Raw genomic sequence first — 27,148 nt, forward strand, 5'->3', positions numbered from 1 at the left:
GAGCAAGTATAGAACCCACTGTGCATGATGTAGAGATTTATTTTAACATTGGGTGGTATTGTGGGTGTGATAGACTATACCTGCACACAGTTTTCTTAATATGGTACGTGCTGTATAATATGAAACACCACATTAAAGGGACAGTTCACCCCAAAATAAAAAGTACAGAATTTTCCTCTTACTTGTAGTGCTGTTTGTCAGTCTAGATAGTTTTGGTGTGACTTGCCGAGTGTTGGAGATATCAGCCATAGAGATGTCTGCCTTCTCTCCAGCATAATTAAACTAGATGGCACTCGGCTTGTGGTGCTCAAAGCACCAAGAAAATACATTTGAAAAACTCAAAAGCAACGTTTCTTTACAGAAATCAAGTTTTTCAAATGTATTTCTACATTTTTTCTTCTTTCTGTTTAAACATCTTTCAAGTACCAAAGAAAACCCCAGACAGACCTTTAATTTCATAACAACAGAAAGGGGGAAAAATGGCATGGAATTTTCTTCTTGCTTGATCACAAGCGGCATGACAGCCTCAATATGGCAAAAACATTGTTTAAACACCTTCAGATTGGCTGTTAATGGGGGTTAGTCTCTTTAATTTTTATTTAACTGATGTTTAAAGAGAGAAAATAGAATTAAAAAATGCTTACCATGAAGCTGAGCCATGGAACAAAGTTTTACTACCTTACTTTGATGCTAAGAAAAAAGTTGTTTTAACCTATTTATGAAACCGAGTGAAGTAAGTCTGGTTTATTGAAGTAAGCCTGGTTTAACTGGTGTTATTTTTGTCTTAGGTTGTTCAGATATTGTTTGTTTACAGTGGCAATGCAAGGTCAAAGTCAAAGAGTGAGACGAACTTCAACAAAGCTTCGGCTCTAAATCTTTGAGTAGCTGTGAAGAATTTCTGATGAAGACAAATAAACATTACAAGCAGACAAAACTTGCCCACAAAAATTGCTTTAATTGACTGTTAAAAATAAGTAAGGCTAGAGATGCTGTCAAAGTACAGATGGTGTGCGTACTGCTAACTTGGAAGAGAGGAAGTCCCTGCCAAGTTAATGACACGAGTATGCAGATGAGAGGGATGACAGACCTGTGGAAGAGGGCGAGACGCTCCATCATGCTGTGGTGGGATGAAGTCGCTCGCTCATTGACTTTAGTTTGACTTTTATTTTCCTGCATTAGCTGAGAACTGATTGTGTCAGGGATTGTGGACAGGCTGCAGGGTTTCTATTTCAAAAATAAAAATAAAAACAGGCCTGAAACAAACCCCCTCTCACCTCTCCCCTCACAGACATAGTGCATAGCTGAGTAAGGTTACCACCTACAACACAAATTCATATCATTTCAACAGCAACAAGTGTTGTCAAAACAATAAACCCAAGCCATTTTCATGTTTCATACATATATAATCATATATATATATATATATATTCATATTCAATGTACAAAGATACATTCTGAATTGCAAAGGCTCAATCATTGTAAATAAATACTGAAATGGCTAAACTGCAATAATATTTGACTCCTCTCCTGGAGAGGAGACACACACACACACACACACACACACACACACACACACACACACACACACACACTCTGATACTGTTCAATACAAAGAGGACAAAACAAAGAACATACCAGTGCAGTGTACTGGTACACAGAGGCCAGAAATAGTCTTATATTACACCCAAACGAACATCTTGTGCACTGTACTCAGAGAGAGTACAGCCTAAAAGACAAACGTAAAAAAAAAAAAAAAAAGTTCAAAAATAAAACATAAAACAGGAGTTGCCATCAGGAGGGGATATCACTGAGTAGTTCAGATTAAGAGAAAGGGGACAGAGCAGTGCCGCAAAACCAAAATGTCAATGTTAGAATTCTGACCTCTAAATGTCTAAAGGGGCGGGGGGGGGATGTAATCCTCAGTGTGGCTGCTTGTTTTATCCTCTCATAGTAACAGCTCCGGCACATTCTCCTCTCTCACACCCTGAAAATATGTCAATTTCCAAATATGAAAGTCTAAAAATATATCTTATCTACACACCAGGACATCTGTTACAAACTCTTTCGTGTTATCTACATGGAGGCAGACTCAAACATGCTGCTCACTGTTAGACGAGACACTATTATTGTTTCAGCAGGTGGCTAACTATCTGTGTTTAATTCTTTATCCTTTGGTAGCAAGCGCAACATTCTTTCAAGAGAAAAATAAATACTTTGTCACACTTGAAAAGCCAAATAGCTTAGTCCTTTCAACCCTTGATACCTAAGGCATATTTTTATGTGTCTACTAGCGGGAGCTGGTAGGTAGACTGAGAGCTGACAGACGCTGACAGCGTCCTCACGTTATATTGGATTAAATACAAGTCTGGTCTACTAATCTTACAGCATTGCAACCAAAACTAACTTAAAGGACGGGCGGACTTACAGTATATGTAGTAGTAGATGTAACAGCAGCTGCTGCTTTTCAGTTAATAATTAAGGGTTTTGTAAATGGAATTTTTGTCAGTCCCTGGGTTATTCAGGCTCCAGTTTGTGCATCTAATGTTTTATCATTACATTCAAGTCACAGAGCTACGCATCCGATTGTCTGAAAACTAATTACAATCTCTGAACAAGACTAAGGACCCTCTCTAACACCCAGCGCAAAGCAGCACACAATGCAGCGCAACTGTCATTGCTAGTTTCCAACTGATTTTCACGGCCAGCACCCATGTTGCGTAAGTAGCTTGCACCAATCTGTGCGCCCATGGGGGTGTAGGGCATAAAATGAGGTGTGGTTAGGCGCGTTGTTGGCATATTGCTATTTTAAGGGAAGCAGAAAGTGATTGTGCTGCAGTTTGCGCAGTATTAAACTGCTGCTTAAAGGGCGCATTACTTAGAAAATAAGATGGGTGTTTATGACACGCGTACACTCTGCTTGTTGCACACAGGTACGCATAGATGGGTTGTGGGTGGGTAGAATAATTCATTATTAATGAAGAAAATATTAATGGCGTGTAAAATATGAACATAGCAGAGATCACAGCAGAGCTGTTGTCCGACTCCACATTAAGGGAGATGCTGTGTGCATTTACACATGAGGAGCAGCATAACTTCACTGATTATTTCAGAAGCTAAAAGTTTGGCTCTGTTTCCTCTGTCAAAATTTGCTGCAGTGACATTATGATGACAGCAGAAAACTGCTGCTTCTCCAATTTGCAGAATTTGCCATGGCACCTGGCTTTTAAAGGGAATTAAAGGTACAACTCCTTCACCCTTGATCCTTACTTTGCACCCAGACTTTGCTCTTTTTAACTAGCAGCAGTAGTTGGACATGTCCTAAATGCGCATGTGCCATGCACTGTAGGCCATGAGCTATAGATTGTTTAAATCTGGGCTCTTGCAGTCTACAGAGATGCTAGCAGCTCTGTGAGACTGAACTTGCTTTGTGCTGACGCCAGCATGCTAACATGATCACACTGATGATGTTTACCATCTTCATTTAGCATGTCAGCATGCTAACATTTGCTTAATAGCACCAAACACAGATGAGGTTGATGGGAATGTCCTTAGCTTTGCAGGTATTTTGTCACAAAACAAAGGTATTGGACAATAGGTTCTAACCCAATGACGGGGATAGATAATAACTCAGAGGATCACCAAAGTTAATCCACTTCATCCTGAGGGGGACATGAATTCTGCACCAAAAACCATGACAATCCATCCAATAGCTGTTGAGATATTTTAGTGTGGATCAAAGTGCTGGACTGAGCGAGACAAATTGCCATCCAAAGAGCCATGCTGCTAGCGTGACAACACTTAACGCTGTTCTGAAGGCATTTCAAGACTCGGAAATGGGTTAAAAATCTTTTTTATCATGCAGCAGATGGAATATTATTTCCATTCAGATGGTTAGAGGACTCTTTGAGGATTCTGGAAACATCTTCAAAACACTTTAAAGTGTAACTAAACAACCCTCTAGGTTTTATCAAAACATTGCTGGTTGAATTTATTTTTCAGATTATTGGATGCTTAGCTGTGTGACTGGAATGTAACGGTAAGGCACACATGAGAGGCATAAACTGGGGCTACCACTATTACGTATTAACAGTATTAAGATAAATACAGGGCTATTTTCTGCTCAAACAGGTACTAACTGCAAGAGGCTGATGTATTGCATTTGACTTAAACAAATCCTGACCTAGAGACAAGTGGCAATCAATTCAATTTGTCTTGCATACAATCAAAAGCCAAGTTCTCAAAGGACGAAAAACAAAAAACAACATGAAATCGGATTTGGGATTCATCGACAATCCCACATGATTTGCTCTGACACATGATTGCCCAAGTCTTACATTATTAGAGGGCAACAGGGGAGCTCACAGGTGATTATTTTCTGTTTGACCAACTGATTTAGCATCTAGTCGAGTCCAGCATGAGCACATGACAACTGAACTGAGTGAAGGTAACCTGGAAATGTCAGGAGGAAAGTTCATTGAATCTGCTGAGCAAATGTAACAAAAGTTCTGTATCCAATAACAGCTTTACCTCATATAATATTAGAAGAAAAAGAGGCATTATAACAGATTGAAATTCATAAAATAACATTTTTAAAAAAGGAACAAACAAGAGAAAACAACTAAAATAATAAAACATGCAGTTTATGTGAATCTGTTTGCACTGCTCCAGTTCAGTTCACCACTGAGGACACTCTCAGAGCAGTTTCTGCTTGTTTCACTCTTATTGTTCAGGTCTGAGGAAGAAAAAAGTGCTGATTAAACTCGTGCCTGTAGAGGGGAGTCGTCCACCTGAGCTCCTCCTCCCTGGCAGCGGGTTTGAGAGAAAAGGCAAACAGGCCTCAGGGGTCCGAGGTCACAGTTCAGTCCTCATTGGCGAGGATCTGCCAGACGATGAGGTGGCTGCGCTCGGCTTTAGCCAGAGAGGGCTCCAGTTTCATGGTAAGCTCCTCGCCCTCCTCTGCCTCACCATCCTCATCACCTAAACACACACAGAGAGACACCACATTTGTCTTTGGATCTCCAGCAGTGGTTACAGCGATGGTTTTAGTCATTACATGTAAACAAAGCACTCTCACCCATCCTAAAGTCGATGTAGCCTTCTCCTCCACTCATCACCAGCATGGACTTGGTTCCTTCCTGAGTTGCTGCATCTGTCGTCTTGTCACCTGCTGCCTCGACTCCACAGGACGCAGATGGAACTGCATGACCTGAAAGCACAGAGACACAAACTGTAAATAACACCAAACAAGTCCAGATTGTGTTTTTCTGGAACAGACCTTCTTATCTCTATACTGGATATGAAAGAGATCTCAGCTCCCTGACTTTAATTTGCACCCAATTATATGAGAAGCTCTGTAGGGTTAGCAAACTGTTCTTACACTTCATACTCAGCTGCTGGTTAAAAGCATATGGCAGCAGCACCTAAAAGGACAACTTTGACTTTTTTAGATAGAAAATAGTATTTAATAGTTAATGGGTGGCTCCCCCCCTTTTTTTTTCCTTCGACCTCCAAGCTCAAATCTTCCAAGCTAACACTTTCCTCACTCTCCATGCTTACACTGCCAGCAAACGCTGTGTGGAGGCTGAGGGAGAGGAGGGCACCAACGCTGTGACCTACATCACCGCTTTTAGCTTGTCTCAGTTGAGTGGGCATTTCCGTTTGAAAAACCAAGAAGAGAACGCAGATGGACCCGCCCTTTAGGAAATAACAGTTATCTTTAGAAATAAAAAGTCAAACAGGCTGCTTTGTTTACCTGGGACAGCGGTGAAGAACTTGACAGCGTCTCTGTGACCATGGAAACAGAGCTGAGCGTGAGCCATGGAGCAGTATGGAACAAATGTCCCTGCTGTCACTTTGTCACCGCTGTCGTCACCATAGACACGAACCACACTTCCTGGATGGTTACTTGTTGCCTTGGTTACCTTGTTGGCTGCTAATGGAATGGTGGAGGTGAGAGAGAGAACAGGAGAGGTACATTGAAGTGTTCAGTCAGTAAAATCTACCTTCAAGACAAAGTTTGTATGTAACATATGTGTTAGCCTTGTTGCACCAATCTTAAATCACAACTTGTGCAAACATAGGTTAAGTATTTAAGACATTTAGTGGACTACAAAATGTGGAATGCCTAAGTGTAATGAGGATCCGCAAGTATATGGGCAGCAGCAGGCGAAGTGTGTAGTGTGAATGTGTGTGTCCACCAGACGTAAAAATAACTCACTATCTGTCAGAGGGATGGAGATGATGACTCCATTTCCGGTGCCGATCCACAGGCGATTACATGACACCATGAGAGCTGTGATCCTTACAAATGAGAATCCCAGTTTCCCCGTACCTGAAGAAAACCCCCCCACAAATTTAGATTATTTAAAGTGTCAGAGCCTGACAGGTGTCTTATGTGTTTCATGAAGGAGATTTTGTAAGAAAGAGTGAACTGACCCAGCATCTTGCTGACGTAGGGCTCGATGTCGACGTCCTGAAGGTGCTGGAAGGTGTGAGCGTGGAACAGCCTGAGAGTGGAGTCCAGTCTGATGGACACCCAGATGCCATCACCATCCCAGGCCAGCTGACGTACCTGGCTGTCCTTACGAGGGTGGGCGTCAAATGACTTCTGCAGAGGACACAAAATAGTTTGTAAAAGCACATTTATACTTCTTTTACAAACAAAAATATAAATTTATTTTTCAAATGTTGTAACCATCACTGCTCACATACTTTCATGCATCCTTTATGTCCACACACACACACACATCCATAAGACATCCATAAAATAATTGGTCTTGCATGGACCACTTTTCCATTACTACTGTCCAACTCATATTTAATGTGTCCCTGTGCCTGGGCAAAGTGACATATAGATGTTTAAAATTCCTGACCAACTCACATAACCTCTCCTCAAAAAGTTCCACCATTTTTAAAAGGTCTTTGTCGTGTCCTTTGGTCGTGTCTTGCATTGGACCAGCTGGTTACACTGCCTCCACAATTTCCAGTGGTGGAACACAGTGTATGGACAGAAGCAAGCTCATGTTTTATTTTCTTCTGACAGATGTGTCTGGTCCCCCTCCTGTCATTCAGACAGATTTCCAGCCAGCCTGGTCCACATCAGTCAATCACAATTACACAAAAATATGTCATGGCGTCACTGACAGCACCTTTGTGCAGGGGACACAACAGCGACCATAAACCTATCTTAGTAAAGAGAAGCCCTGTTAAGGCATTTTCAAAAACTACAAAGATGGCTGCAGCTGATGTGGAACTGTCTGTTAAAGTACTATTTTCAAATTCTGATGGCAAAAATGGCAACACTTGTTCACACACACACACACACACACACACATACACACACACACACACATTGATGCTACACCATCACAGCTCATCTCTGCACGCTTGTTTCGTTGCTCTGATTGGTTGAGGGTCTATCTAATTGTGTCCAGACGCATTTTGATTTATCGCCATTGATAAGTTAGACACTGAAAAATTTACTAGGAGGTTCCAGATTAACTCACAATTGCAATTTGATCTGGAGATGTCAGGCTACGGAAAAAGAGAAGTTCAACAAAATCCTTTTCTTTAAAATTTAATCTACAAACCAGCAGTCAGGCAGATCATTCATATTTTTGAAATGCTACAGTGGTACATGCTGGTAGCTGACTGTAATGTGTGTGCAGAACTCTAAATAAAACAATATAAAAATAAGGTTAAGTCTTTGTATACCTCTATCTTCATGGCTTTGGGCTGCACCACATGGATCTTGTTCCTGTAGCCACACCACACCTTGTCATGTACAACAGTCATGCAGCGGATAGAGTGGTGCTGTCTCCCCAAGTCTAACAGGTGGTAGTTGGTCAGGTCCCACTGTCCGTCTGCCACAAACAAAGGAAGTGAAGATACACGGTTATATTTACAGATAAAACCTGCATCAGGTTGTTTCTATTAAAAGAAGTCGTTGGGGCGTCGGTGGCTTAGTGATAGAGCAGGCGCCCCATGTACAAGGCTGTTGCCGCAGCGGCCTGGATTCGAATCCAGCCTGTGGCCCTTTGCTGCATGTCATCCCCTCTCTCTCTCCCCCCTTCACACTTACCTGTCCTGTCCATTAAAGGCAAAATGGCCCAAAAAATATCTTTAAACAAAAAAAAAAAAAAAAGGAACTTGTTGAAAAGCTTGTGCTCGCTCACCTACTCCTCTGTGGAAAATGGCTAATGTGCCATCAGAAAGACCCACCAGGACACGCCCTTTCACATGCCTGTGGGACAGACACAAAACCAGCTGTTTAACATTTCAAAAAGTAGTAACATGAGAGAGAAACACACATTTGTCACTTGTAATGCACTTACACTATGCCAAGCACAGACTCCTTCAGCTTTATAGAGTGGAGACACTTCTTCCACTGAGCCACAGAGGAGTGCACGTACACACTAGAATCAGAAAAGTTTTCTCAGTCATCAGATCTCTTGAACTCTGCTCATGGACATAACTGTGCTGGGCAGCTGAAATGTAAATCTCACCATCCATTCTGTGCCCCGAGCCACATAGTGGGCAGAACGCTGCTCATTTTCTGAGCCTCCTCTCTCATCAGGTCCTGCTCCTCTGCGTTGGGGTTTGAACTCACACCATCTTTCAACAGATCACTCTCCCTGCTCATCAGACAGAATCACTTAGCATAATCAGAGAGGCTGCGTTTATATCATTTTCCTTACTTTATAACTATATGTGCTAGTTCTGTGTCTGACACAATATTTTAGAGCTTAAGTGATGGCGAGAGGCAAAACACACACTGCCAACCAGCAATGTAGCTCCAGAATTGAACATGAAAGTTTAATGTAATGCAGTAATTTACCATCACAGAAACACGTCCGCAGGTTTCATGAGCAAACAGTAACTGCTTTACAGTGATTTGACGTTGTTGCTCAGTGGGTTTGTTTATGGTCGTACTGATAAAACTGGCAGTTTCATTGGACAGGCTGAATTGTAACAACATTGGGTAGTGTAATTGGCCTCCTGGTGTTACCTCTGAGAGTAGTTGGCTGGAGCCTCCGCTGTCTGCTGAGCTCCCAGTGGATCGGTGAAGACGTGCTCGGTGTAAACTCCCCTCAGGCTCTCTCTTTGGTCAGCAGGCCCTCCGCTGGCCTCTGTCGCCTCGGTGGCTTCCTCTGCTGCCCTGGATTCTGTGGAGAAAACCATCTTTGAGCAAACTGGGCCAACTCATACGTGTAGGTAATATTCATGGTGTTATTTCAGCTTTGTTACTGTAGGTGCCAGATGGGTGGAATATACAGTATAGTCATGTACTGATAACAGAGTATGTCCTTCCCTCACTAAACTGCAGACTGTTGTGCATATCTCTTTCTTTAGAACTGACAGTTATCACATCACCATACTTTTCCTTATCCAGTTGACCACATGATCAATTGTGGGTGAAACAGCCTGTATGTATCAAGTATCTCAGAGTAGGAAATCCCCCCCCCCAACCTGCTAAAAATCTTCACAGTGACACATTTTGGGCCCTACTTTTAGGCCTAGAAGTAAAAGCAGTTTATCAACTCTCTCCTGTCAAACTGTCATGCTCTCAGCAACTGTTACATACAACTTTTAAACAGTATTGTCTGTCACAATCAAAAAAATTAAACTATGAGAGACGATGCTTTTACCAGTGGCTGTGTGAACACACCCCTATATAAGAAATGGCTGGTGGTGTCAGACAGCATTTGGACGAGACTGAGATTGCAAGAGCAGTTAACTGTTTAAAGATGATGAAAAGGTTCGGGCGGTAACTCGACAGTTTGACGGGTCTCCAAGTGTGCCGACTACGGAGACATTTCCCAGAAACTGGGAAATACAGCAAGAGACAAGGACAAGGTCATTTGCAAATGACATCACCTAGAGACCATTATCTCCTCCCCTTGTCTTGTCAAAAACTCGCAGGAGTACAGCTTGATTCTTGGAAACTGACTTCCTCCGTGCTACTTTAGTTCACTTATCCAGACAGTATGAGAGCCAAACCAACGGTCACAGGCCCTATTCTCACTGCAGAGCAGACCAGTACTCCTCACAGACGAGAGCAGGTTTACTGTTTCTACTAATGATTGGCATGTTAGAGTTTGGAGATGTCAGGGAGAGCAGTGTGCTGACTGCAACACTGTGGAAGTTGATGGGTACAGTGAAGGTCCTGTCACAGTTTGGGCTGGAGTGTTAATAGAAAGCATCCGTTTTTGTATGACTGTTCCTTAAAGGTCAAACTGTATTAATGTTATTATTTCTTGAATACTGTCTTTTATTTAACAAATGCAACCACACAATATGCTATTCTGGTAATCAACAATAATAATTAAATTATATCTGTTCCTTTAAGTTTTTTGAGTAGTGTCTTTTTTCAAACTGTTGTTTTTGTCACGAGTAGTTTCACGCAGAATGCAAATATTACACAGTGAAAAGCAGCTGGATGTGATCTCAGAATGAGTTGATTTTTGCTAAAGTAAAAAAGGGCAAGGGCGGCATGGTGGTGTGGTGGTTAGCACTCTCGCCTCACAGCAAGAGGGTTGCCGGTTCGATCCCGGGCGTGGGAGCCCTTCTGTGCGGAGTTTGCATGTTCTCCCCGTGTCAGCGTGGGTTCTCTCCGGGCACTCCGGCTTCCTCCCACAGTCCAATGCAGACATGCAGATTGGGGACTAGGTTAATTGGTAACTCTAAATTGTCCGTAGGTGTGAATGTGAGTGTGAATGGTTGTTTGTCTCTATGTGTCAGCCCTGCGATAGTCTGGCAACCTGTCCAGGGTGTACCCTGCCTCTCGCCCGATGTAGCTGGGATAGGCTCCAGCCCCCCCGCGACCCTCAAGAGGATGAAGCGGTTAGAAGATGAATGAATGAATAAAAAAGGGCATCAACCAGTTACATTTTGTTGAATGGACGTCCAAGGGCGTAGGTTTGCATATGGATGGTAGGGACATGTACCAACCAATATTTTGCGAGGACACCACCAAAATTTGAGCCAACTTGTTGGCATTATCCTCATTCTAACAAATCTGTGTACAAAAATACGGGACAAAAGGCAACTCACACTGATTCAGTAAGAGACAGTGCAGTTTTATCTTTTAAATTTGTGACAATCACATATTATGCCTGATCACAAGTGTTTTCAGTGTTTCAAGTGTTCACCGCTGCTTAAACTTTTGCCTTTTTTTTCTCAAAATATAACTTTGACTACTCAGTGAACATATGGGATATGTTTTGGATGTGCAGAAAGTTTTGAACATGAGCAGAAATGTTGCTGAAACACATATGCCCTGATATAGTCCAGGAGTTGAATTAATTAAATTGAATTATTTATGTGAATGGGTTACCTCACCCCACAAAAGACACAAAGGAAGACAGAAGAGTAAATCATGCCTCCATGTGCCTTGACTTTAAATGAGAAAAGCTGGTCTACAATTGAACAAATGTTTGACAGCAATACAAAATGCCTGAGAGTCTTTCTGCATTATGTTCCATGAGCCTATTTTTATATTTTGAATCATCTTAATTTTGTTTTTCTTTACATAAATAAAGACATTTCCACCATAAATAAGTGCATAAAACTTCACCAGAATGTGGGATATGAAGTGTCCGACGCTCAAAATTTCCAGAAGGAGGACACCTAGATCCCCCTATTTATTATGTGTTCCCACTAATGTTGAAATTAAACTACGTCCTTGGTCACAACATCGTGACAATGGCAGACTTTTTGCCACTGTCGCAAATTTGCATCACTGCCACTAAAAATAGTTTTGATGCAAAACATTTGCAGGTGACTATGTCTCATTTTCATGTTGTTAATCGTTACGGCCTCGGTGTATAAAGGTCTTAATGTATATGGCCCATTGGTAAAGATCGCTTTATGAGATTGTGATTTCACTCTCAGTGGGACTTCTAGAAGTGATTTTGAGAAATAAATTCTGACCCTGGTGACAGAGTGTGTGTGCTAATGCAAGTGGAAAAGGGATAAAACATTAAACATATCTGACCACTCTCTCCGTCTTCTCCCGAACTGACTGCTGTCTGTGGAATAGCTGCTGCCCCCTCAGCGTCGCAGCCAACGATGGTGATGCCTCCAAGCACACCATCGCCACCTGCTGAGCTGCTATTGGTCGATTGTGAGCCGCCATCCCCTGCTGGTCCTGTCTCGGAGTTTGGAGCTACTTCCTCACCAGCTGGGTAGTCTGTCTCTCTTGCACCTAAATAAAAACATACATAATAATCATTAAAAATAAAACATGATGTCCCTCGTAACTGGTGCAATTCCTATGTGAGACAGTGATGAGTATTTTGCACATAGATGTCAGTCATAAAATCCTCCCATCCTCTACATGGATTTTCCACGGCAGTCAGATGCGCATGTGTTCATCAGCTGACCTGGAACACTGGCGATGCAGAGGACGTGGGAGTTACACACGAAGAAGCTCTCCAGGATGTTTCCAGGCTGGTTGGCATCAATGACAACCACTTTAGTGGTGGACTGGGTGCTGGTACAGATCCAAACCAACGACGACATCTCATCGTGCTGCTTCAACTCCTTCTGCTGATCCTGCAACAACAAACAAAAGAAGTAGTTGGTAATTATTTATATGATTATCTCTATCAGCATATGTCCTCACAGGATGGGATGCCAGAAGAAGCAGAGCCTGTGTGTGTATGTGTGCTTGTGTACCTTGAGTTCTTGATCCAGTTTCTCCAGGCTGCTCTGAGATCCGATTTTCCTTTTAGGGCTCTCTGGTCCAGGCACGTCGCTGTAAAACACACTGGCTCCTACGATGGAGCCTCCGTCTCTGGTTTTACCTCCAGAGAGGTTCACACCAGCAGCACACCACAGCTGGAGCACAGATAGACAGAGTTACAGCAGTCAAATACAATGAGACACACAGGAGAATTATAAATGCACACCACAAGGTGCAATACCTTCATAGAAGCATCTTTCTCATCTAGTGGTCTGAGGAAGACAGGCACAGGTAGATTCTTCATCTTACTCTCTGTCTGACCACCGTTGGCCTGAAAAGGTACAAATAGCACCAGTGCATTACAGCTTCTCTCTGTTGGAGCTTACATCCCAACAGTTCAACCATCATCTGAAGAGGAACAGACAATCTGAAGTAATGATAACACAAGACAATAAGTGCTACCGCCATCTCCTTACTTTATATTTCTTAGGCAGACTCCAGCCATAAGCCTGCACTCTGCCATCCTCCTTCTGGACGTGGGCTTTGACCTGCTGGTACTGAGCCCTCTTCTGCTCCCGCCTGGACACCACGTTATCAGCTGCCACTCTGCGAGACAGAACACCAGCTCACTGACAAAGATGTCTACTCTTGGACTGTTAGGTTTTCTACTAAAATAAACTTTTTTAATAATCTTTTCAGACCAGATATATGCAGAGCACTGCCGGTTACACATTGTATCTAGTTATTGCCAATGCTCTAAACATTTCTAGATGTCATGTCAATTAAACATGTTTCACTGATGGGAGAGACCTTCTAAAGGTGCCTTGACTCCTGCAGTTCGTCCTGCATTTGGTGCAGTAAAATGAAGAATTGTTGTCTTTTAGTTCCTGTCCAGTTTGTGTTTACAATGACTTATCACAAACAAACCACAAGGTTTTAACATTACAATACACAGACTAAAAGGTTACTAATTTGTTGAAAAGTTCTGATGATATCATCCTACATCAACAGTGGCTGCATTACAGTAAAGTGATGTCATTTTCTGAACATATCAGACTGTTGTAGCTGTTCTATTATTTGCCTTTACCCACTGAGTCAAAAATATTGGAATATTTGATTTTCTTCATATTGCCCAGCCTTATCTGAAGTGTACCAGACAGTTTAGGTTTGAAAGCAGCCCAAAATAGTTCAGCAGTCTGATCCAAAACTATGGAAGCCATCAGATCTTGTTTTAGCAGCACACAGATACGTATGCTTGAGTGAAATAAAAAATTTCAGATTGTAATTTAAATCTTGACATACCTTTTAAGAGCTGTTGTGCCTGAGATAGTTTAAGAAGCCTGGTTTTGTTTTTTATCTATGCTTCTGAGTGAATGCACCAAAAAGGACCAATACTGCCTCAGCATACACACATAAGAGCGCATGTTTTCATTCAATTTCCCCTGACTGACTGACTTACTCCTCATTGAGGAAATCAAAGGCTTTGCTCTTGTCGCTGGGCAGCTGCTGCAGGGCGCTGCTCCTCTTCTTGACGGACGGCTGGATCTGAGAGGTGGGTGCATTGTACTTGACGTTCACTGGAGCCTCCGCCGCCGGCTTCTTGGCCGCCCCACCCGATGAGCTGAACAAACGGCTGAAACTGGAGGTGTAAGGGTGGGGAAGTGGGGAGGAACGAGAAAAAAGAAAAGCACACAGACAAACGTATAGAGGGGTGGACACAAGCGGCAGCTCCAGCGGCAGGAGTAAGGTTCAACATTTAAGGGTAAACAGGTTCCTTTCCCCATGCCAACACACCATGCCAGCTTTCATACAGGTAGCAATCAGGCATTACGTATGTTCCCATTGATCTGTCTCCTAAACAGCAAAGCACCAGAGCAGCTGTCCTCACAGAATGCTGGAGTGCAGGGTTATTATTGTGCACCAACTAGGATGTTAGTCAACAACACAGAGCAACACTGGACGGCAACACTTCAATTTCCCCCTAAGTCTACAGTGAGAGCACACGCTATTTATCACATTACACCCAACTGATGATAAGCATGTTCCACTGGATACTTTTAGATTTTATTAACTATAGGCCTGTAAGTTTAGAGATGAGAAATAGGTTCTGCTAAGTCTATCTTTATGAGCATATTTGCTTTGTTTTGACCAACACCACCCATAAACCTGCATTCCCTCCCTTCCCCACAGCAACTCTATCAACACACCTCCTGCACACAGACATCACAACACCAGGCACAATATAGAGGGACAAACAGAAACAGGGCAGGAAAGATGGTGGATTTATCAGATTTTGTTTCCTTTACAGACTCCGTCCAAATCCCATTGCCAAAAACCTGCCCAAAATAATGTCCTCGTTCACACCAAACCAAACACATTCCTTATCAAACTCAACAAAAGGAGAGCCGGGGTCAGATAATCCAAATCCAGTCTTTCAGATTTCGTTCCTCTGTGAGCAAACAAGTGCATTTTCTTAACCTCTAGAAAGCTTCCATCATGCTTCATGTTTATAACTTTCTTTAACGTTGAATAAAGAATTAAAGGCAGCTCAGATCTGGGATCAGAGCCACTGTTTCCTGGCTGGCTCTCCTCTGTCAAGAGTTATTGTCAAGATTAAAACATCAGAAGCCAGTCAAAGTAGACACCGTTAACATGTCAAAGATTTACCTACATCCTGGAGAAAACAACCACACAACATGGAATATAAAAGAAGCAAAATGGAACATAAATAACACAGTAGTCATACTGTGGTTGGTATTTGAGAGCTGAGGTGAAAAGAAAAGAGGCGCTTACAACTGCCAGAGGCTGGATTTCTTCTTCTCTGGAAGAGCCGGGTTCTCCTTTGAAGCCCTGTGTGTGAAACAATTCACTTTGAACCAAACTGAATCCTTACACAGGGTTTTACAGTCACTTCCTTCATTTCTACTTGAGACTTCAAACCACCCTCAGCCAGTTTTGTTTCTATATTATAGCTTTGTTTTTTCCCTTTGTGGCTGCTGTGTGTGCGTGTGCGTGTGTTACAGATTCCTCTACTTCATATGGTCCACGGCTTGCCTCTGTTCCTTTTGTCTCACCTGATCATCTCTGTCCATCTGACAGCCTCCTGCAGCTCCATCAGCCTCTCCTTATACTGGTTCCTCTCCATCAGAACTCTGGCCATCTCCACCCTGGTGAAGCGTTTCCTCTGTGCTGTGGGCACGTCACTCTGCTGGTACACCAACATCAACGTTTCCAAGTGTTATTGTTGGTGTTACTGTTGCAAAGTTAACCACATCACTTTCAGTTTTCTTTTGAGTCTAGAAGCTACCAACTACTTTGGTTGCTCCACCATTCTGTCATTTGCACTACTGGGGATAGTGACTTCAAAGATCTAACATTGATACTCTGGGGTAGGGATTTGGGGATAGCTACCAGGGAAAACCAAAGCACTACCCTCTTCCTGTTTTGGTTGCTTAATGGTTGACACACTTCCTTTGCGCTGTGAATGGAGCCAGCCAGTGGCAGACAGAGTTGCACAGTGAAAGCGAGGCTTATAGGGAACCAATCAGCCATTACACTGTGCAATCCACATTTACTTCAAAATAATGAAGCACAAAACTCATATTTACACCTTAAAATCAAATCTTCATTATCATGACTACAAAGTTTTTTTAATAGAACACTAAAGGCTTTATGCTGTGGATCAACTGGCACTGATATGGTCATATTGAAATATACTAAAACAGGGCAGGTAGCGTTCCTCAAGAACTTGTACTGCTCTAATCCACACAGGTGCATCACACACTCAGATCACAACAAATATCAAGGACTCACATCATCCTCATTGTCATTTTTGACCTTCTGTTTCGCATCCTCAAGCTCTGTTCGAAGCCTGCAAGCGAGCACACAATTTCTTTAGCAACCACGTTTACACAGTATACACACAAATGAATTATGTAGACTGGTGAGCAGTTGGGTTTGCATTAATGTGTTGTGAAGCTTAAATCCATCCAACTCACTTCTTGATTTCTTCCTCTAATTCTTTGTTCTTGTCCTCCAGTTTGGTCTTGGCCTGAGTGACGGCATTCAGCTCACCACGCAGAGCCTCCCGCTCACAGGACAGCTCATCCATTTGTGATATCAGGTCGTTTTTCACCACATTCAAAGCATTTCTGAAAACAAATACACAGCCGTGTTTATGTTGGCTCTAATGTGATATCTACATTAAACACAAGGTGGCAGCACTGTCCTGTTTTTAAAAATGTAACAGGAAGGGGGGCGTCAGTGGCTTAGTGGTAGAGCAGGCGCCCCATGTACAAGGCTGTTGCTGCAGCGGCCCAGGTTCGACTCCAGCCTGTGGCCCTTCGCTGCATGTCATCCCCCCTCTCTCCCCCCTTTCACACTTAACTGTCCTATCAAATAAAGGCTAAAAAATACCCCAAAAAAAAATCTTAAAAAAAAAAAAAGTAACAGGAAGGATAATTGTTTTCATGTATTCATGAGTGAACTAATTTTAACTTAGTATTTATATCCAATCTTTATAATTAAGTGCTACAGAGGAGCTTCATATTATTTCCCCATACTAAACTGTTCTTTTCTGATGTCTAAAACATTACAGTTCATTTTCCATTGTGTTTTATGGGCATTTTCGTGATGCATCTCTCAACTGAATCATGGTGATCCTTACTCCAAGCTTCACTCTGAGGATAATGTTATGGTAGGCTATTAGTTTGTTTTGCTTTATTTAAAAAAATATGAGGGGTTTCTCCAACAAAATATTGTCTTTCATATAACATTATCCCAGTAACATAATAGAACACTCAGATTACCATTCTGACATGTACAATGTCATCAATATATTTGAAGGAATGTCTGTGCCCTTGGCTGAGCAACATTCTTGTCCTGTATGTGTTTTTAACCTTGAGACATGCAACCTCAGTGACTTCGACATATTTACACAGGTCCTTTTTTTAACCTTTTTTGCCATTTTGCTTCATCTGAAGTACTCTGAAAGCACAGCTCAATAAGGGATGGTTCACATCAGCTTGTGAAGAGATGAGTGTCAGTAGCCAATATTTTCATGTGTTCTGTATAGGGCTGTATATAGGCTAGAATCTGGCCATATGATATACAACACAATACAGGGACTATGATTCAATATACTGCAATACTGTAAGCAAGGTGATGATTCCAAGTTTTTAAAATCTAATTCTAGGTCACAGTATAAAGAACACACCACTGTATGCATGAAATCTGAGTCAGAAAAAGGTGACTTTTTTATGCAATCAAAACACTAGGATGTGCATTTGTATTTATCACAGTCTTTGTTAGCACACTAGCGATGTGTTGTTACGTTGGGGTGAAAGAGTCAAACGGCTGAAGATAAATACCAACACTGCTATCTAGAGGTCACAGGCTGAACACATACAGTATCACAAAACATCATGATACTCAAGTGTATTGGTGTTTTCCTTACACCCCTACTTTTATACAGAACAAGGCACAGCTAACCAATGACTGACAACTCACTGAGGGGAAAATCTGACTTGTAGTAGCCTCTGTACGGTCTATGTCCACATGGCGTTATTTTCTGAGTGCCAGTGTCTCTTTTTTTTCAATTGTTCCCAATGAGGAGAGAGCATTTGCATCCCCATAAGGCTGCCTAGAAGTAAAGTGGTGCACCCAGCATCTTTTTTTCAGAGTGTTCCAGCTTTTTGTATGCAGCTGCCTTTAGCTGAAATTTTCAGAAAGGCACTGGTGATGTCACTGCTGCTCCTTTAGCTACTTTCTATCCCAAGTTGTACGATATGTCATTCAGAAACTATTACAACACAGCCCATTTGCGGGGGCGGATTGGCTGGACACCAAATGCTGCTGGTGATCAGTGTTGTGCTTTTACCATTGTACGCACCATAAGGTTGTTGTTAGCTGTGTAGCCAAAAGTCCTTTTTCAGTTTTCTGAATGCTTATACATACGAAGAGCAGAGATGGCTTTAAAAAAGTAAAAGAGTACTAACTTGGTCTCCAGCAGCTGGGCATTCTCATGGATAAGATGTTCCACTTCACGACCCATACCTGAAAATGACAACTAATTATGTAAATACAGACTGTTTCAACTCATCATGTGCTCCATCATAAAAGGAATAATAAGAATATTATTGCAAAATCGCATCAATAAAGAAGTGTTTATGTATATTCTACACACAAACATATTGTTCTCTCAATCTTACCTAGAAAGCTGTAGTCTGAGAGTCATGCAAGAGAGTCAGGAAGAAGTTTATAAGACTGTAGGTAAGGTAAATGGTCTCATTTAAACATCTCTAGTCTATAGTATTACTGCTCTTCACAACACAGCAGCACTATTCACTATTCTGCTCATCCTTAAGAGGGTCACAAAGGGGACCGGAAAACTACACAGAATCAAGAACACAAATTAAGTGAATAAAGAGCTGGTTACGAGATCTGCAGGGAATTCATTAATACACACCAGAAAACTCATCTGCGAGGACGAGAGAGCCCAACAGCCAAAGAAAAGACAATTCAGAGAATGCAACAACAAAGGAAATAGTTTGTAAAAGTAGAGATGATGATGAAAAAATAACATCGATTCAAGAGGCTTCTTACCCAGCAGGTCAGCTCCTTCATCCATGTCTCCTATCAGGTCGTTTCCTGCAGATGACAGCTCCTCAAACAAAGAGTCAGTGTTGCGGTCGAACGCTAGATTCTCAATGCCACCTTTAGTTGGTGTGCTGGATAGACAGATGAGGTAGGGGAAGATAATATGAGACAAGAATGGGAGAAAATGATGATTAGCATGATGAAAGGGACATGATGTTGCAGTATCATTATTAACACTTTGGTACAAATGGATGCAAATTGGAATTACACTGACTAACAACTGTTGGGCAGTCAATCTGAATCTACATGTTTTTCTTATTTTCAACAAACCCAATGAAAACACCAAAACACACAATGACACAGAGCTCCACTGCTGACCAAAACAATTTAAAAATGTGTTGGAGGTATCAGCCGACAGCTTTAGAGATGTCTGCCTTCTTTCCAATATAAGTGAACTAGATGGCACTCAGCTTGTGATGCTCAAAGGGCAGAAAAAATACATCTGAAAAACTCAACAGCAGTGTCTCTTTTCAGGAATCATGACCTGGTTACTCAAGATAATCCACAGACCTTGTGGTGAACAGTTTCATGTAGAAATTAAAGCTGCAAGCAGCGATTAATAGGCCTTCCCACCTTCCCACAAGTTGGTGAGATTCGTGTCTCTGACGCAGTTTGATCATCAGACATGTTTGAAACAAACTGACGATGTAACAAATTGTTGGTTTTGGTCTTTTTATGGGATTTGTAGAGAAGAAAAAACATATAGACTCATGCCCGCCTTATCCTTTAACATTTCCTGAAGTTTAGGGTAATGATGACTAAAAATCTAGTCATCAGTCCTGTACCTGGTTCCTTTGCAGCCATCGAGGTCCATGTCCAGCTCAGGAGTGGACTCAATGATGGCCTGCACCTCAGACTTCTCCAGGTCGTCTGCTCCATCTAATACAAGCAGCAGAGACAGAAAACAGAAGAATGAGCGAGTCAGTACACTCCCAGCAGGTAACAGATGTTAGCTACTACTTCTGTGTTGTTTTAACTGCACTGCAGACCATCACCTTTGAGGGGTGTAGAGACTTGACCATCATGTCCCAGCTGACCCTGCTGTCCTCCTTGTACTGCTGCAATGTTCTTACTGCTCTCTGGTTTTCCACTGTTGCAGTCCAGGTTCTTGTTGAGCCCGTCTGAAACTTCCTGCAGGGGCGTGTCCACAGACTCCATGGCGACATCAGAAGCAGCAGTAGACAGGGGTGTTGCAGACCCTCCACCTAGACTGGACACAGGACTCATTCCAGTGGATGCTCCATCATGAGGAGATAATGGTGTGGTGGACTGAGAGTTAGCGCTGTATGTAGATGTGGGGGTGTTTGATTTAGAGGTGCCACCCTGAGAGGACATGGGGGTGTTGGATTTGGAACCTCCGCTTTGTAAGGACGAAGAAGTTCCACTTTTGGAGACACTTCCCTGATTGGTTTGAGCACTGAACTTGGAGCCTCCGCGGTTCGAACCAGCCAATTCATCCTTGAGATGAAGGAAGATGAGATGTAGTAGAGAAACAGAGTCAGGGGATAACAAGAAAATCAAGATAAAACTAAAATCTTGTTATTTGTTTAACATTGTGAAGCTCCCACATTTTAAGCTATAAATGCAGGTAATGTGCAGCACATTCATGTATGCAAACCAAACACAGAACCAAACTGTGATCAAGCCAAACATATCAAAATCACTCCATTCTCCAAGTGAGGACAACACTGACCTTGACTGTAGTTTGGAAAAATACTCCTGTGTCAAAGTCCACTTACTTAGCTTTTTCTGAAGCTTTCAACCATGACTGAAGTTCCATACTGAGGTACTTTATGTATGCTGCCAACTTGGAATCAGCTATGACTGATTTGGGTTTTCTTATGTGTTTTCCAAAGTAGATTGAATGAGTTACAGTAAAGTGCATCAGGCTGTAGAAACTTTAACTAAATATCTGCCTCTATGTGATCCAGGAAATGTTGATTGGATTTCTTTGTATAATGCAGTTCTTAATGGTCTGTAACTGTTACATGTTGTTAGTCGTCATACTGAAATAACACCAAATCTGTCAAACACTGTGAACATTGCCATGCAACTCAAACCAACACAAACAGCAACCAACCAGGACACTCATCCATTATAACAAGCCAAACTATGCTGTGAAGGTCTACTATAAAAACAAAATGAGTTCTGCAGCTTTAAAATCACACAATTTGAAACCAGCTGAAGATACAAAAAGGCAACAGGTTGGCATCATGCAGTTTCATTTAGATATGAGGTAATGCCATTATGTTAGCATCATATTATTTAATCACACTGCAGCAAACTCTGCAACACGGCTACTAAACTTGATAAGTATAGATACGGTGGATGCCATGGTTACAGTGATTGACAGGTCTACCTGGTCCTCATCAGCCTCCTGATTGGGCAAATTCTCCTGCGAACTTTCACCCTCCACTCTGACTGGGGAGAACTGTTCCTCAAACTGAGGGATATTAAAGACCTTGCTCATTAATATTTCTGAATATCCATTCCTTAAAATAAATAAAAAATAAACCAAACCAAGGCCATGTGTTGTATACAGATTGTAAGGATGTTGCAAGAGCTCCAAGAAAGTAAATCAAAGCTGTGGGGAAAGCCTGAACTCCATAAGTGATCTGGGTAGTGAGCAGTATTTATGGCTGCTGTTGGTACACAAGGTGACCTGGTTGGCAAAAGCTTTCTTACATGAATGAAAATGAACTGGATTTACAGTACCAATTAATCACTCTAAGGTTCCATCAGCTCTCGACAGCCCTTTGCGCTATGCAGAATTTCTAACCCTGTATTGTTTTGATCTGTTAATGCCAGCAGCTTTGGTTCTATAAATAGCACAGCTGCCTGATGGAAACGAATCAATCGGGACAACAACAAAGCATCCATACGGGGTCACCTTGAAAACAGAAGAGGGGCAAGACTTTAATAACACGGGAGTATTTTAAGGTTTCACAGACATTGAATATGATACTGCTGGAGAACTGTTTCTTTCCCAAAAGTATTCCCTATTTTTGTGTCTGGTTCGTCTCTCTGAACACCGATGGGAGTGTTTTCTTTCAAATCTCTTGTGTGCATGCTGCCGTCACTCTACTGTTGCTACAGTAGCACTGAGCAGCCAATAGGGGGGAAGTTTCCCTCCACTGCTACTCTGCTGATAATGGCTCTTCCCCTAAACCACACTCTCCCTCTCTCTCTCTCTCACACACACACACACACACACACACACACACACACACACACCCCTTCATATGGTGGGAGGGGATGGGATCACTGACTGTAAATCTTTGGAAAATGTCAAGTCAGCGGAGAAAACACAAAGGCACTGCTGTCTATCTGCACTGGGGGTGTCTGGGAAGACTGTCTGTGTAAAAGTTGAGTGAGACAGATGTACTGCGACACCTATATTTTACTCCAGGACTCAAGGTGAGGTGCTCAGAGGGACTTAATGAATTATCAACCACCTTGGCTGGCAGTTATGAAACAATCCAACACAAGAACATGGGTCAAAATAAACACTGCCAAAACCCAAAACACTCCCCCCTTACACTTTCTATCTGACCCTGTACTAGTGTAATAACAGCAAATGAATACTTATTAGGGGCTCATTAATATTCATGATGGAGCCTTGCTTGCAGCATGGTTTCCAACAGCAACAATGTGAAGACACTCTGTCCTTTCCACCCTCCCTTGAGGTTAAAGGCAGGCCCCCGAATGGTACCACTTCCTCTGCTTGCTGGGCTCCCAGCCACCCCATTACACACACAGGCTGCTGCTAAAAATTCTGGACACACTGAACAATCCTTTCTCTCTGAATAGAAATGTACTCTTTCGTTGGTGTGTGCTGCCATTGAGTGTTTGCATTTTGTTTCCACAACCGCTTTTAAATGAGCAGGGGATGATGTCACTACTCCAATCCGTGGGAAGCGCTACCAGCCAACCTCAGACAGTAACTTTACAACTAAGGACGTCCTTCTTTTATATTCATCAAGTTCTCAAAGCAGGTCTGATTTATATGTGTGTGTTTAAGTGTATGTCATACCTTGAGGCTGGTGTTGGATCGTGGATGGCTAAGGTTGTTGAATCTCCATGGCTCAGAGGGGGTGTCAACGGGTTCCCTCTGGAGTTCAGGGGTCATACCATCAGTCCCAGGAAGCTGGAATATGCCCATGGAGATGGGACGCTCCTTTCTGGATACAGAGACAAAAGGAAGGATGATTCAAAAGGGAAAAAGAGCAATTCTGAAAGAAAGGAGTTGGCCTGCTGGTGAAGTCATTCTTACGTAATTAGAACACAGAGAAAACAAGATTAATGCAGGCAGTCTTAAGTCAGCCTTTTTCTTGACTTGAGGTTCCACTACAATCAAACATGTTGAATATCATTGTCAGTTTTTAGTCTTGGCTTAGCAAATACTGAAATTCAATGGAGGTGAACATTGCCAACAACTAACAGGTGTGCTCTATCCAACACCAAACAAGAAGTCTTGGTTCTCTTGGACTGTGGAAAAGCAGGAGAAACTGGTGGAGTGAGCAAGAGTCGGTGTTTGATTCAGTGTGAATCTGATCCACTTATTTTAGTGAGCAACCTTAATTTGTTGAAACTGTTCCCCTCTCATTCCCACAGTCTCATCCCACTAAAATGGTGCAGCTAACCAACGGAGGCTGGTAGTGAGTTGAGGCACCAAAATCCAAAATATAAAGTTGGACACAAATACAGTTTATCGTCATGAATTATACTGATACCAAACTAACATGAATACTTTCAACATATGATCCTTTTTATCTTGTGTTTTCTAGAGTTATTGGTTTTAGAGAACACGTAAGGAATTGTTAATGTCATGCTTCTGAAAGGGAGTTTGGCGTAATATTTTCCACCAGGAGCATGATGGGAAATAATCTCAAAAGGAATCTACTTGTCTTGAAAATAGTGACCCTACAAAATCCTAGGTCTTTGCAAAATCTTACACTGTGTGACATAAAACTCACAATGTCACTTTAGCTGCAAGAAGGTGTCAGACTTAAGTCTTTTCAAAGTCTTTAAGAGTCTAAAGCCATCCTACTAGCGGCTTTATGAGGGTGCACTCAGGCACAGCAGTGCTTTGAGGTACATGCTAATGTAGACAGGCTAGCATGCTGATGTTTAGCCACAGACTGTCTAAAAATAACTGAAAGTAGCCACCGTGGCATCACCCATTGGTTTGAAGCCTCAAGTTCAACGTTTTGGCCATTGCCATTTTGCATTTTTGAAGCTGGAAATCATCATATTTGGATGAGAGGGTGGAGCTGTGCAGAAGTGAGGGGTGGATCTGATCTGACGTTTTGCATACAGATTATTACTCAAAGCAGTCATGCTAAGCTAAGCTATAGAGACAAAAAAACGTTTCTTTGTATCAGACTGAAAACATGTTTGTTTCTGCTGTAAAGTTGGGCATTTAATATGGGGGTCTAAGGGGACTGTCTCACTTTTGAGCCAGCCTCAAGTGGTCATTCAAGGAACTGCAGTTTTTGGCACTTCATGTTGGCTTTAGTTTTCAGCCCCGAAGTTTGCAGCTTGTGTTTCTCAGGTAATATTAACTACGGTCACAATCTTACTTAAGCATGTTAGCACGCTAGCATGAGGGGGACATGGATGTGTGTACTAAATGTCCTAGCAATCCATCCAATAGTGGTGAGGACATCTGACTTAAAACCACAAATGTCAACTTCATAAAGGCGCTAGAGGAAAATCAAGTGATAACAATGTCAGTGGGATACATCATCTGGGAACCATGAATGTCAGCACAAATTTGTTGCCACTCCATCTTGGAGATACTGAGATACGTCACTGGTGATGTATGAACAAAGGATTCTTCCTCTGGGTACAATGGATATTCGTTCTGAACTCTGTGGCAATCCATCCAATAATTGTAAAGATATTTCTGTCTGGACCGAAGTGCTGGACTGTCCAACCCGCAGACCAACATTTCCATTGCTTCAGCTGCCAGTGTGCCTAAAAACTAGGGCCGTAATGGTACATGTATTTGTGTTGAACCGTTCGGTACGCGACTTTCGGTTCGGCACGACCTTGTACCGAATTATTGGGCGCAGGATATTATTTTATTTTATTTTGTTTTATTTTAATTCCATTTTTGCGAGCCGAACCATTTAAAATATCTAGTTCCCCGACGGACATAATTGAGTGACGGACCAAGGCCCGTAAATCTCCGCTTTCACTTCGTGCATGGTGTGGGTTAAAATGAAAAAGAAAGTGACAAACACATAAGCCGTGAGCCTGCTCCGCCTCAAGCCGGTCGTGGTGCACCATATGCCCGCCGCGAACCGTTCAGCACCGCGGACAGTTGGACTAATGGGCTGTCAAACCAATGACATGGACCCCATGGCAAGTGAGCCTGACGAACCTGAAGACCCACCCGCAAACCTTAAGTCCTCCGTTCGGGAACACTTTGGTTTCAGGGTAAAATACGAAGATGGAAATAAACAAGTGGACAAGACAAAAGTAGTGTGCCGACACTGCAGAACAGCGGTTGGGTATGTACTTGGAAACACGTCTAACATGCTAACATATCTAAAGCGACACCACCCGAGTTTGAACGTTAACCGGCATGACTAGAAAAAGCAATCTGATGCAAACTACGATATCGTCGTCATTTAAAAAGAAAGAGCGTTTCCCTGACCATCGCGCTAAAGAAATAACCAACGCCAAATTGTTTAAGCTGCACTTTAGATATAAGCATGTTTTGTTTACTGCACTTTAACAAAGTGGGAAAGCTAAGTAAGTTCCTAGTAAAACTGAATCTGAGCAGGCTTTAAAGCTGACCAGCTGCACTATACTTTTTATTTTAATTGAGTAAAACTGTTAAAGCAGAAATGTATATTTATATTTTTCATTCAAAAAATTTGTTAAAAAAACAGCAGGATTTTATTTTTCACTTTTATACTTCTATTTTCATTCAAACAATGTGAAAAAGCAGGATTTTATATATATTTGTTTCATTCAAAAATTTTGTAAAAACAGTTAACTGCTGTGGTGGTATGTTTTAATAAGGTTACCAATAAGTAAAAGATATTTAATAGTTGTCTATTTTTTTCATTACTGTACCGGAAAAAAAACGACCCGTGACTTGTGTACCGAGGTACGTAGCGAACCGTGATTTTTGTGTACCGTTACACCCCTACTAAAAACATAAAGAATTCCTTTGGTGGTAAAGAAGACCTTCAGCAATGAAAGACATCCTCACAACAGGTGAACATGTGATTTATACTGTGCAATAAAAAGTGCACAGTATGGGGTATATTCTATACTATATAAACCAGGCTGGAAAAGTTCTCATTAGTTTAAATGTTCTGACTCTCTCTCTCTCTCTCCATGCTGACAGAGAAAGTGACACTTGGTAGAAAATTATAGTGTGAAGAAGTGATGAACAAAGTTTGGTGCAACAGCTATTGTACTTCACTAAGCCTGAAGTCTCTTACATGATACATTACTAGTTCATCTTTTTCATCTTGCATTTTAATTTGTCTATTTTTCAGTGCAGTGGAAGCAGCTCGGCAAAATGTAATCAGTTAGACAAACTGAAACAAACTGTGTGACGAGTCTGAGTCAAGACTTCACAGAGAGGTGCGGTAGCAAAAGCTCCCTTAGGACAGTTTGTCACTGGAGTGGTGAGAAGACAAATAGAGCTGGTTGCCTCATTAACTCCATTACCTCCCACCTATTAGCTCAGGCAATAACACAGAGCCATTTGTATCCATCTTTATGGCTGGAGATGTATTTTGCCATGTGTGTTATTATAAGCTGAGCTTAGAGACACACAGA

At 42.0% G+C, this 27,148-nt stretch overlaps 1 protein-coding gene across 6 annotated transcripts in view; it reads right to left on the minus strand.

The window, feature by feature from the left end:
• Positions 1–935: 935 nt before the first annotated feature.
• The window catches only part of spag9b (sperm associated antigen 9b), a 46,244-nt gene continuing 20,031 nt past the window's right edge, over positions 936–27,148 (minus strand). Inside the window, exons 5-30 of one of the 6 annotated variants that reach the window (XM_049563522.1) lie at positions 23,376–23,523; positions 21,702–21,785; positions 20,338–20,800; positions 20,128–20,221; positions 19,289–19,413; positions 18,682–18,739; positions 16,684–16,836; positions 16,499–16,556; positions 15,760–15,893; positions 15,478–15,535; positions 14,145–14,326; positions 13,162–13,291; positions 12,927–13,016; positions 12,679–12,840; positions 12,384–12,555; positions 11,996–12,205; positions 9,008–9,164; positions 8,505–8,633; positions 8,334–8,414; positions 8,175–8,242; positions 7,714–7,862; positions 6,436–6,607; positions 6,218–6,331; positions 5,753–5,929; positions 5,075–5,206; positions 936–4,977 (exon numbers count right to left, since the gene is read on the minus strand). In XM_049563522.1, the coding sequence (XP_049419479.1) occupies positions 4,859–4,977; positions 5,075–5,206; positions 5,753–5,929; positions 6,218–6,331; positions 6,436–6,607; positions 7,714–7,862; positions 8,175–8,242; positions 8,334–8,414; positions 8,505–8,633; positions 9,008–9,164; positions 11,996–12,205; positions 12,384–12,555; positions 12,679–12,840; positions 12,927–13,016; positions 13,162–13,291; positions 14,145–14,326; positions 15,478–15,535; positions 15,760–15,893; positions 16,499–16,556; positions 16,684–16,836; positions 18,682–18,739; positions 19,289–19,413; positions 20,128–20,221; positions 20,338–20,800; positions 21,702–21,785; positions 23,376–23,523 (3,619 nt within the window). In that variant the 3' untranslated portion in view covers positions 936–4,858. Of the gene's footprint in view, positions 4,978–5,074; positions 5,207–5,752; positions 5,933–6,217; positions 6,332–6,435; positions 6,608–7,713; positions 7,863–8,174; positions 8,243–8,333; positions 8,415–8,504; positions 8,634–9,007; positions 9,165–11,995; positions 12,206–12,383; positions 12,556–12,678; positions 12,841–12,926; positions 13,017–13,161; positions 13,292–14,144; positions 14,327–15,477; positions 15,536–15,759; positions 15,894–16,498; positions 16,557–16,683; positions 16,837–18,681; positions 18,740–19,288; positions 19,414–20,127; positions 20,222–20,337; positions 20,801–21,701; positions 21,786–23,375; positions 23,524–27,148 lie in introns of all 6 variants that reach the window. The other 5 variants (XM_049563523.1, XM_049563524.1, XM_049563520.1 and 2 more) reach the window with 5 other exon arrangements.

This window comes from Epinephelus fuscoguttatus, linkage group LG20 (genome assembly GCF_011397635.1).
Source record: "Epinephelus fuscoguttatus linkage group LG20, E.fuscoguttatus.final_Chr_v1".
NCBI classification, from domain to species: Eukaryota; Metazoa; Chordata; class Actinopteri; order Perciformes; family Serranidae; genus Epinephelus; species Epinephelus fuscoguttatus.